This window comes from Haemaphysalis longicornis, unplaced genomic scaffold (genome assembly GCF_048455015.1).
Source record: "Haemaphysalis longicornis isolate Haplotype H1 unplaced genomic scaffold, Haemaphysalis longicornis Haplotype H1 scaffold_1, whole genome shotgun sequence".
NCBI lineage: Eukaryota > Metazoa > Arthropoda > Arachnida > Ixodida > Ixodidae > Haemaphysalis > Haemaphysalis longicornis.
In genome coordinates, this window is record NW_027526203.1 from 106271721 (window position 1) to 106284214 (window position 12494).

At 53.7% G+C, this 12494-nt stretch overlaps 1 protein-coding gene across 8 annotated transcripts in view; it reads right to left on the reverse strand.

Annotated features, from left to right (window-relative positions):
* The window catches only part of Exd (PBX homeobox extradenticle), a 486337-nt gene that overhangs the window by 169962 nt on the left and 303881 nt on the right, over positions 1–12494 (reverse strand). For 7 of the 8 annotated variants that reach the window (XR_013324048.1, XR_013324046.1, XM_077706727.1 and 4 more), the window contains 2 exons: positions 7556–7646; positions 5194–5223 (listed from right to left, as the gene is read on the reverse strand). Coding sequence is in view for 6 of the 8 variants with exons in the window: in XM_077706727.1 (XP_077562853.1) it covers positions 5194–5223; positions 7556–7646 (121 nt within the window). In the remaining 2 variants the exon portion in view is untranslated. The remainder of the gene's footprint in view (positions 1–5193; positions 5224–7555; positions 7647–12494) is intronic. The other variant, XM_077706695.1, reaches the window with a different exon arrangement.

The window sequence follows — 12494 nt, forward strand, 5'->3', positions numbered from 1 at the left end:
AACTCAAGGAGTGGAAAAGCAAAGTCCGACTGCAAAACGAGATAGTCTGAAAACTGCGCGGGGGCAACTTGTGCGATACGCTTCACCTTCACGTTCGGGTCGGTTCGCGGACTAGGAATGGTTTACCGCGCGGCGAAGGCAGCAATGCGGCACTGAAACTGAACTCGATCCGGAAATTCGCCTTCTCGTTCCACCAGTGCTGCTGTTAGGTTGAAAACAAGCAATGAATTAAACACGAATCACAGGCTACAAGAGCGAGTTTCGTCTGCATTTTTAATCGTAATAGCCAGCGGTGGCAAGCTAGACTCGCTCCCGCGGCGGTTCATGGGTGCCAGAACCCCACGCATTTCTCGCCAACCGTGGGGAAGTTCGGCACCTTTTTGGCCTCCGGACCCCTGATTGCGGCGATACCTTCCTCGTGCGCTGCGGTGCGTTTGAATTCTTAACCAAGTTTTCATTTTGTCTTGTGTCGTCTGCAATGCCTTTTGTAAAGTTCTTGTAAATACTTGTGATTAGACTTTTTCTCATCCTCTACCCCCTGCGTCATCGTCATCGGGTACTTCACACCCCTCCACGGCGATACGGCGATACCACCCTAAAGAGGTAGTAACCAAGCTTCACTACCTCTCTTAACTATTCATGTTCACAAGGCGCTAAAAGACACACACGAATAGACGGAGGTAAACATAAACAGGCATCTTGTGTCTTCTTGCGCCTAGTGAACATCAATGGAAACCTATCCGCCCAGTTATCTGTTAGATGCTACGCATCTCTTTAACTCGCCTTGTCCCGCGTCGTTGTCGCGGCGTAGTCCGCATCCCTCCCCCATTCTCCTCGCCGCGCCAGCTGCGCGCTCCGCCGCTCTCACCGCAGCGCCATCTGTGCGTCAGCGCGGTCAGCGCGCAGCTTGCGCTCGGTTAAAAATTTACACCATCTTCCCGCGAGGGGAACCATGGGGTAGATGCGACGCATCGGGGGTGAACATGCTGCGTAAATAGGATACACAACAACAGCAATCCACACGCTGACATCGCTAACATAACGGAAACGCAACGGCAACCCCCGATGCGTCGCATCTACCCCATGGTTCCCCTCTCGGGAAGATGGTGTAAATTTTTTTGATTATCTCTTAACTACTAGAAAAGAGTATTACGCATGATGGAAGGCTGCGCCTACCTGCAGCCACAGGTTACTTTCACTTGACATTGCATTCGCACATGTGACATGTCACATCCAATCTATCCACGAATGTAACTAGTCATAACAATTGTACGACTTAGTGACTACTAACGTCCCACTGCCGTCCGATTTGATATGACGTGATTATTTAGAACCATATATCTATAAAACTACTACTAAGCATTTCCACGCAGTTTAATCGACTGCGCACACGAGCTCTTATTGCGACCTTCCATTTAAACCCCCATTCATACCTGTGACATGAGTATGTGTTAACTATAGCAATCAAAATAGGAACTATCATATGAATCCGTCATTAGTTTACGAGCTCTTCGTTTACCGGAACTTTTCCTTTCGGTGCCTTAGTTTATACTTCCGACATTATAATGATCAGCTACACTTGGGCATTAAGTATTCAGAAGTTTCATTAATGACAGCTATCACCTCGTCGAGACCTGTCAATTGATTCCTCGTTAGCACAAGCGACCTACTTTAAGGCTTAACTAGCTTTACAGATCGTCATAACTGGCACACGCATGGGTAGGTCGTCCGCAGGGTCGTTTTCCCGTCTCCAAGGCATTCCATTTGATACGTAATTTCCTACGCTCGCAGCGAGTTTGCCGACAAACCTTATGCGGTCATACCGATTGACTGGCCTGAAACATCAGTGGTTTCGCTCAAAAACACTGAAAAAAAAAAGTCACCTCTAACATCTTTGTGTGGAAAACCAACTGAACGCAAAGGTCCTCCCGTTCCGGGACAAAGACATTTTACTTCCCGGATCAGGGCTGTACCAGCAAACATGGAAGTCCTAATGACACTGGATTGACCACACCCCGAAGTCTGCTCGGAGTGGATTATAGGTTCGGCAGGTTGCGTACTTTCATTTTTTAAAGAACAGCGTCTTGAGCAGTCCTAAAAGCTTCACTTAAAGAACTGCGCAAGCAATGCACCCCCTTCGCCGTTCTAGATCCCGCTTCGTACTCTCCCGCTCTTTAAACGTTCAATTTTAACTTACAGATCAATTGACACAATACCATCATCCAGGGAAACGAAGCAAAATGCACATATGATTTTTTGTTCTTTTAGAAAGCAGGTAAGCCCTTACTAAGAACCACTTCCACGGTTCTTGCATTGCTCCAGGAACATTTCATTTCGGTAGCGCCGGACATTATGCGCATTTGGAACTGTGAGGCTAAACAATGGAAAAGTCGGCCAATTTCCCCGCTGATCCGGGGAACTCGCCTGCGGGCCCTGTGGGCGCGGTCGCCACAGGCGCCGAGTGAATGGAGCCGACTCAACTCCCGCTATCCCCGAATGCGGCCGCGCCAGCACGTGCAGGCGAGCGCGAAGCCCGCGCTAAACAGACGCACCGCCGGAACTCATTAGCGTCGAGGAGAAACGCGCACGAGACAACGCATCCGGGAGCAGTAAAACAAGGGGTCGGGCCCCCGGGCGGCAAGAGCCGCGCTTAGTAACCGCGCGAATGCCCAGCAGCAATTCACCCGGCGAGCCGAACCCTCGTTTTTTTTACTGCCCCCGATCACTGGGCGGGTCGCGCCGAAGTACCGCGGTGCATTCGAGAGGCTCACACCGCCGACAGACGACAGCAAGCGAGGGGGTCCGAGTACGGCTACGAAATGTCTCCGCAGTAGCTGCCTCGATGCTCGCCACTCAGGGTGCGCGGGTTCACCTGGAATTTTAAACTGTCGCTTACCAACAGCTGTCAAGGCGCACTAGATTATTTTCGCAGCCAGCGGGTGCTATGTAAAAAAATAAATTGAAGCCTTTCATTGATACGCGCGCTGGATATTCATGCAGGCGAGAAGGTTCAATAAACGCAGGTGCGGGCACTGCGCTGTGGTGTTTGCGCCTTTCCTCTTCAAGCCCGCTTTCTTTGCGCTTCCCAAAACAAGATGCGCGACTATCCCCGAACGTGGATCCTTTTGCAATGTATATACATTATTTTTAAGCCGTACTGCTGCTGCTCTCGCGGCACGAGCGCTTCAGTCGGAAAAATGATAGATGAAAACCTGGATGACGTTTATGTCAGAAGTAAAATTTATACTACTCTACTAGCGGGCAAAGACGGCTGCAGGCAAGACAATAGGATTATTTTTCGCAATCATTGCCGTGAAAACAAAAACCAAAAAAGAAAAGGCAGATTAATAACGTATTTGTGAAGTTCTTTGCTTTCGTCCACCAAATTCGCCAAGAGAACAACAGCCGGATAAAACAGCGACGGAAAAAGTAAACGGGAAGTGGCGTTCCTCGCGCCTTTCAGGCACTACAGAAATGCAAGGCTACACGGGCGACGTATAGAAACGGCCAGTACTGCTCAAACGGTAGCCGCGCATGCATTGCAAAGCACGCTAGAGAATTTCCGAAGTGCTCGCTACGCCCGAAGAGAACACCAAGGAAACCGCTGAACGACAACTTCAAGTCGACAGAGGAGACGCTGCCCAGAAACGTAATCAGAAGATAAGCCCGTGCTTCACTTCTGGGGCGACTAGCAAATGGGAGAACTGCAAGAGAACGAAAAAATAAAAATAAGATAATGGACACACGTACATCCAGGCACCCGAAAAGCGCAGAGAAGTCTGCGCGCAGCGACATCCCTCGCTCCTTTTTTCGCCTGCTGCCACAAGTGTGCAGGGAAGGTTAGAAAGCCAGAAATTTTGCGCGCCATCCGTTGTCACACGACAGGCTCCCTAAGGCCGCCTCGAGGCCGGGTACGTCGCGTGCCACTTGCCAACGCCTGGAGTCGCACGGCTTCCGTCCACAAGCGGGCCGCCACGTGCGCGCATCTCGAAAGCGTAAGCATACATAAACGGAGCCCACGGGGGCGGGAGACACGCGGTGACCGTTCGCGCAGAGTTCGGAGAACGAATTCACACAACCTTCCGCGCGCTTCCTTCAGACAGGCAGCCTGGCTAGCCGAACGCGGCCGCTTTCCCCTCGTCCTCCAAGGGGATAGAAAAGCGGGGGAAGAAGTGCGCCAACAATAGCGGCCGCCTGTCGCACAGTTGAGAGCGGCGAGCGTCAATTCGATGGGACACGTGTCTTCGGCGCGAGAAATTGCATTCCCGCCACGCGGCTCCTCCGGCGTTTCGGCAAAGACGTCCGTCCTCTGCTCGGGCTGACGACAGCCGAGCGGCACGGCAAATAATATCTGCCGCCCAACAGTGACGGGCAGCAGGGACAAAGGCACCGATATGCGCGCACATTTCGGACGGGCCGCCACTGGGCGCCGCTGGACGCTGCCGAAAGCGCCCGTCTAGTCTCGTCAAGACGTCCACGCGCCCAAAGCCCCCCACCCCCACGGGCAAGGACCACGCGCCGGTCGCCGGGAGAGCATTTGGCAGGCAGCAGGTAACGGCCACGCCAGTTTCTTACTCTCCGCTTTCGTGTCTCGCCAGCCACCGCGACAAGACCTATGCGATGAGCCGATTCGCTCCTCCTTACCAAGCTTCTTGGTAAATTAAACGAGTTTGGGTTTGCTCCAAATTGATAAAATGAAGAGAGTTCCAAATGCGGCCTAATACCGCCGATTAACGCAGTGTTTTTAATTAATATTTTGACTAGGGAAGTTACTCTATATTATGTCAGGAAGGAAAGAGGAGAGGAACACGCGCCCACAGAGGGGTCCGAATACACGCCGTCCGATCACATGTCGGATGCCCTACCAATTTCGCTATCTGGGCGACTGCGTTCTCCGTCACTTTCTCGCGTTTATCACAACCGTATCTGACGCTTTGGGGTGGTAGCCAGCGCCGCTCCGACAATTCGGGGGGTGAAGGGGCCCTTCTTTCTGACCCCGGGGCCGCGACTACAGCCCCCGTGTTACTTTTCGACGTTACGACAACTGCGAAAGGCTGAGATTTTTTCTCTGCAACAGCAGTGTGCTTGGGCCCTAAATGCCGTCCCGATGCGCGCGAACGCGCCTTTACAGCCCTGAAAAGAATGGAACCGCACTTTGGCGTGTGGGCTATCACCATGCGCTGTTCCACTTACTATGGTTGTCTGTTTTCTTTTTCGGGAATGCTGAAAAGAGCAAGGGGATCAGAGTCAGGAAGGCTGCACACCCGCTTCGTGTGCTAGCACCATCGGCACAGTCAGCGATTAAGATTCGCGCCTCTGCAACCACAGCGCACCAGGAATGTCGGTGCACTAAATAGCTTTGTACGCACTGCGCGGCAGCGACACCCCACCGACCTCGTTCCAGCAACGGGCCTAGCACTCCGGAAAAAAGGCTAGCACAAACACCTTACCAGACCAACGCAGGCCCTCGAATTAGATTTAAAAGAAATACCACATCCAGCACAGCGCATACTGGAAAAGCTTCAAACGAACGCAATTATGCGAAGGAATATTTCTGAACATTGTTTTTAAACATGGACCTGTTGAAAGGCTATCAACGCGGACAAATTCAAAACACCCAGGGCAAACAATAAGCTCGCCCGTAACTTGCGAAGCATAAGGAGGAATCTGCACCTACTGCAGAGTCGAGAAAACGCACAGTAACTACGGAATCTATGCTTGCTTCACCAATTGGCAAAGCGATACAAAAGAAAGCACGGGAGGTTCAAGTCGCGGAAGGTTACTCTGACCCTTCGGGGTTACCGAGGAAGAGTTGACCCCCATCCGCTATTGCCGGATACCGTACGCTCAGATTCAGCGAGGCGCGCGCTGCAGAAATATCCCTTGGACTAATTTTCCTCGACACCATAATAGCGGGCGTTCGCATAACGTGGGGGACGCGCACATACTTCGATAGGAGAGAAATGGTGGTGAAACTGCGAGAGCGGACGTCTTTGAGCGCGCATGAACCACGCAGGCAACAAGCGTTTCCCCCGATAACGATCCCGGGAAGCCGCGCAGCGTTGGGGGAGGGGGACGCCAGCAGCCGACGCGTGCTTTCCGCCGCAGGTCTACGCGGCAGGGCTAGGCTTGTTTCGGGCGGCGCCGTTGTTTGCCCGCAGAGCTTTCGCGCCCCCAAAGCGGCTTCCGCGCCCGCCACACGCCCGAATTACGCGTCGTTCGAATCGGCGCTCCACCACGCAGCAGCACGCGCGCACAGTGGCGCCGCAGGGGAGGAGAGCGGACGTTCCGATAGGATGCGCACAGCTTCGCGAATCAAAAGCACGGAGGGGGGCAAAAAAGCGCGGCAAATGCGGGCTTGGGAAAACAGGGAGTGAGAGCGGGAAAAGCAACAAGCCGGCGAAAAGCAGGCCTCCGTCTTATCGGCAAAACAAAAGGCGGCGCCCCGAGAGCGCGCTTTCACTGCGCCGGCTACTGCTAGGCACCTCAGCCTCCCGCGATTCTCGGCCCGCATTTGCGCCGTCGAGCGCGAGCGAGCGTTCGATGAGCCTCCAAACACATGCATACATTACGGCCCGGCTCAAGGCACTCCCCGCACGTCGGCCTTCCCCGCGCCCTCCGGGGACTCACGACGGAGGAAAGAGAAGAGAAACCTCTCGGACCAATGATCCTGGCAGCAATGGATGCCCGGGACGGAGGGAGAGCAGGAGGCGCTCTTTTACACCGGCCCGCGTGTTTCTCGCAGGAGAACGAAGAGAGGGCGAGGCGGCAAGACGCAAAACAAGAAGCAGGGAGGAAGGATGTTGGCGAAATGCCGGGGCGGCGGGAAGTGGCGAAAAATTGCTCGGCTAAGGTCTCGAGAGCATCGGCAAATACGGCGCCCGCCGAGCAGCCGCTGCCAGCGGACAGCCGATAAGGCCGCGAGGCGCGAATAGGGAAATAGGGATGCACAGGCAGGGGGCGCCGCCCGACCTCTCCCGCCCTTTATGGAATGCGCAAAAACGTGGAATAAAAGCGCGCCACAACTTTCCCCTATTCCCATTTTTGCCGCAGCGCCTATCTGCCCTCGACACGGCTTGAAGTCGACGCCCCTGGCGCGCACACTCGAGCAAAAGGATTCGTGAGGTCACCTCGAGTGCAGCTGCAGACTTCCATACCCCGGAAGCCTGCAAAACGCTTCGTCTCAGCCGTCGGGGGCGCAACTAGGGCAAATGCCAGTATCCGGCAGACGCACGGCGCAACGACACAAATTCCGAGGAAATTTCCCTTCGAACGGTATAGCACGCCGAGTTCATCAATTGCGGCTTATCCCGTCGAGTCAACGGTCATTACAACTTCGGGTTGCATTCGGTAATGCTGCGCACAAAAATGGCGTTTCGGGTGACCGACGCACAGCAGGAAGCACGAACAGCCACAGTTTCCCACGAACCAGAAAAGGCCTTCACGAGCGTCGTCTGGTTGCACCCAATGCATACCGGTCGGCTTCGAAAGCGGCCAGCCTCGCGGACTGCGGCTGCCTGCCGGCCACCAGCGGCATGCGAGGAAGCCCACTCACCCTTCTTGGCTGCGTAGAGGTTGGCCTCTTCTTGCGCTTTCCCTATGTTCTTCTTGTATCGTATCCGCTTGTTGCCGAACCAATTAGACACCTGCGGGCACACGGACGGAGGGAGTTAGAAACGGCGCAACCACACTTGTCAAGCACACAAGCAGTGAGACGAGTGAAACTGGCGTCTCGTACACCCCGTGGAAGCAACACCGCCGTACCAAGTGTACTTCAGAATAATGGGACAGACAGACATAATAATGGGACAGACAGTCGACAGGACAGAGTTCGTCAGTCTCGGCTCCGGTTTCTGCAGACCGTACGCCGTCATGACGATCCGCAGCACATTTACCCGGTCATATGCTACACTCTTAGGCAAAAAGGACTAAATTGGGGACTAAAATGCAGCCGTAAGTCTTCGCGGGCAACAGTTCATCTTCAAGGGGAGTATCTGTGGCAGATTGTGTGCCGTGCGCACAAATGCGGACTAACTGTTCGTCCCCGCCGATCTATAAGGAGTAACGGGAAGGCGAAACACATGAATTTAGTCTCTTTGCTGCGCCGTTAATGCACTGTAATGGCGTCGTGGTCATCTCGCACATATGTCGGTGGACAGTTTTAGATTTCCAAAACACAAGTCATTGCAGTGAGTGGGTCCCTTCACATGCATGTGAAGGACCCACTGACTTCCATGGGAGAAACTATCGATGTTAATTATAAGAAAAGCGCCTAGGGTTACTCGAGCGGCGGTGTGCGCGTATATATGTATATGCATACATATACGAATGCTTCGGGGAAGTAAGCCACAGGTGCGCTACAAAGCTGCGGAATGATTTTGATTTGGACCGCCCGGGGATCTTTAAGAGGGACCCACCCGATCACATTCCTATGGGAATTCATGACCTTCGTGCACTAATACGAAGTCTATCAAATACATGGAAATGTTTCCAAGAGCATAGTTTGCTTCTTTTTGAAATATACCACATCTTTACTGGCATCAAAAATAACCGAGAAATGCTAGCAGTCTACCATGCGAGTTTTTTTTTTTTATTTCAGTTGAGAAGTGACATATTTCTAAAATAAGCAAACTAAGGCCGTTGGGCACTTTCCGATGTATTTGTGAAACTTGATATTAGAAAAAACAGCCGGCTGAACGCGCAAGGCTCCGCCCGGCCAAATGTGAGGCACGGGTGCTTCAAGGCGCGCCCCGCACACGACACGCACCCTTACCCTGACTGCGCGAGCGCAAAGCTTCCACACTGGGGGATGCCAGATCGCGCAGCTTGTATCGAAAGCCGCGACTTCGCATGATCCAGTTTCACTCTCGGGATGTCTGTACGATAGACGTGCCTTTATTCGCACCCGCCGCGGTGGCTCAGTGGCTAAGACGTTGCGCTGCTGAGCACGAGGTCGCGGGTTCGATTCCCGGCCGTTGCGGCCGCTTTTCTGATGGAGGCGAAAAGCAAAAACACCCGTGTGTTCGAGATTTCGGCGCACGTTAAAGATCCCCAGGTCGTCAAAATTAATCCCGGGCCCTACACTACGCCGCGCCTCATCCCCTTCGTTGCGTCGGCGCGTTAAACCCATCAATCAATCAATCAATCATTCAATCAATCAATCAATCAATCAATCAATCAATCAATCAATCAATCAATCAATGAAGCCTTTATTCGAAACTGGAGCGCGGTGGTGAGAGCCGATGTTCTGGACATGCTAATATGTGCACAATAGCGGGGGAGATACGGTGCGCGGTTATAAGCAGTGGAAACCCCATATATTTGAAACGAGAAACACAAGCCACCAATTGCGGTGAATACTGCCTAGCACTCCTTGGCACACGTCAGCAGCTGTACGCGAGCTTACCATGGTGGCAAGACGGCGCCATTTTTGGGAGACAAAAATGGGAGCGCAACAGAATTTATAAAAAGGGGGCATTCGCAGTGTTATGGCAGCCAGAGCTCTTCTGGAATCAGCGCGAAGTCTTGGTTGCGACCGGGCGGCACCGAAGAAAAGAGCCAAGCAAGCGCCAAACATACACGGCTGTCGTCGAGAATCCAGCGGCACACTAGAGTTGACAGCACACGCCTCGGGAGGAGCGTTTTTATTTTGTTCCGATCTCCTGCAAACTATCGCTTTTTTCCTCCTTTCCTCCAGGCGGCGCGCAGCCCCGCGTGAAATATCCGCGTCCTTATGCTGATTTCAGGCGCGTGCGCGCACGACGCGAACGGGCGCACGGGTGGAGCAAACGCAGCGTGAACACGGGAACGAAGGGGGAAGCAGACGAGAGGCACGGGCCCCTGTATCCCCTTTAATCGGCGCAAGGACCGGCTGCATTTCCATATTTCATGAGCAAAGAGGGAGGGGGAATTTTTGCATAAGAACGTATTCATAATCTTCCGCATCCCCTCGGTCGGCCGCCTCCTCTGGGAGCCGGTGGCGTAAAATATGTCAGACGGTGACAGGATAACTGGGTTATTGGCAATTCGGCGAGGATTAAGAAGTCGCCGTCATCGTCTTGTGAGCGGGGACGCCCCTCTCGTACGTTGGGCAGCGCTGCGGCGGAGCGCGTTAAGGTTGCAACCTGAGAAAGCTAGCTCCATCCATGACGCAGCGGCCACGCCGACAGCACCGAGCTCGTTGGCGGCCGTAGAGCGACACAGCACTGGATTCTGACTCTTCTGTCCTCTGCGCAGTTGGCGCCTATGAGGGGCCGCGGATGCGGCTTGACTAACACTGTTGCTTGCAAGGCGCCAATTACGAAGCGTTAAATGTAGCGTGATCCTCGGCGTGCGTTCACAACGGCTCTACGTGCCACGCTTTGTGAAAACCCGCAGGACGGCTTTTCGGGCGGCACGAGTAGGCCGCTTCCATCGCTCGAGTTCATTCCCGTGAGTGCGCGCCCTCGGCGAACCTGACGGCAGGAGACGCAGAGGGCAGGGCGCCGTGCGAGGGGGCGAACACATCTCGCGCCGCTTCAGAAGCGATTAGGCAAAGAGCGGCCGAGAAACGCGCGTCGCTTTCTCAATTAGCTTCGCTTAACTACCTTAAACGAGATGCTCCCGAAAATCCTTCCCCAAGGCGCGGCGGCAGCGCCGTGCTTGCGCCGTAATACTCCCGGGCAACTTCTGGCCGCCCCCTCGCGCTTGCCAATCAGTGAAATGAGAGCGTGAACCTATTCGCGCGCGCGCGCGCGTCAGTCGGCGCACTCGGGGGCGCTGCGAACGACATCGCGCTGTTTAATTCACCGCTCGTTTTCTTGTCGCCCCCGCGGGTCGCGAGAGGATTTGCAAGAGCCAGCATACACCCCTTCTCCACCTTGTCTGTGTTGCTCCGCGCGCCCGTTGATGCGTGGCGGCACCAATTAGTTTCCACGGAAGACGCGCTCCAATTTGAGCGCCTTTTCCAGGGCGTTTAGACGGCGCACGTGTCGGAGCTGTAAATTCTTTCCCCTGCGCCAGAGAAATTTTGTGGCGGCCACGGCGAATAAGCGGGGGAAAAGAGCTCGGGCGAAGACCTAACTACACCTGTGTGCAGGAAAACCCGAAACGTACCTTTTTCTTTTGTCTCTTTTTGCTAGTTTTGGATTCGAAAAACGAGAGTGGAAGTGAACTTTTAATCGCTACAAAGCCCCTTGAGGCCGTCAAATCCACGTTGTCTAACTATCGCAGCAACCACGGTGCCTAGGGAACCGTCAGCAGCAATATAAGCTATAACGGTGCTCCTTAATCAGGCAAAATGACTCAAATGCCACTTAGAAGTCGGTTCCTGGTTGATTAAACATAAAAAAGTGAGAAAAAAACATCTAGTGCCTAGTACCTCAAATTCAACCTATGTTCAACACACACGATGCAAACAATCGGATCACACACACAAAAAAGAAATGACCAGACGATTACACTAACATTTTACAAATAGCTACAGCACGAAAAGAAGCAAGGACACAAGGAAACGACGAGACAAGCGTTCGTCCCGTCGTTTCCTCGTGTCCTTGCCGCTTTTCGTGCTGTAGCTATTTTTAAAATGAACTACCAACTCGGCCAAGAGTACATACACCTTGTTAATGATTACACTAACATAACGGGATTATTCATTGGCGGCTTGCCTGGCAGCTTCTGCCCTCTCAAAAATAAATCGCCCTTGTACCCATCCCGAATTATCGGAATTACCAATGTTGCGACCGGCGGGGGCACCCGATCCGAGCTCCGTGGCCTCCGACATACGAGTGGTAGCGTGTATGATGCGAGCGGCCAGCCGCTGTTGCAGCCGCGAAGAAGTCCAGAAGCCGTAGGCTAACGTAACTGTTTACTTCATAGCGAGAGGTGAGCCGAAGCCAAAGAACAATGCCCCGACGGGCGAGGTTACAATACAGGACTCGAGCAGAGCGACAACATCGATTCGCTGCTCTAACAGGACTGGTTTACAACGCTTGGGCAGCTCTAGTTATACCCAAAAGCGATAACGGTCAAACGCAACAAGTGGGAACACGCACAACACTCTTTCCAGAGTTCGTAAGCCGTTCATAGCCTCGGGCACGTTGAGTCCGAGAGAGGGGAGAGAGGAGGACTCCGTTGCGATCGACGGGGCCTATGTGTCCTTGAAGAGCGTGGAGACGAGCCACGCCGCCAGCCGCCTAAGTTTTGATGGGCTGAGAGCGAAGCGTCTGACGCGGTTTGTCGCAACTTGCCACCGACATGGTTGCGCGTGTTTTCGAAGGAGCACGCAGGGGCTTCGCCGCACAGCCGAGGAGTGATGCGGGACAGTACGGCGGCGCTGGCCGATTCGTAACACCAACCAACGCGCAGGTGGCTCCCCCTATTCCTGCCTTCACCGCAGCATCCCTGCGCTTGCTGTGGAGCACGCTTTAAAGGCAAGCTGCCGACATTTTCCCTTGCCGTTTTTGGCCACCGTTGACCACGCCACCCCAGCCGATAGAATCGCATCATTACGAAAA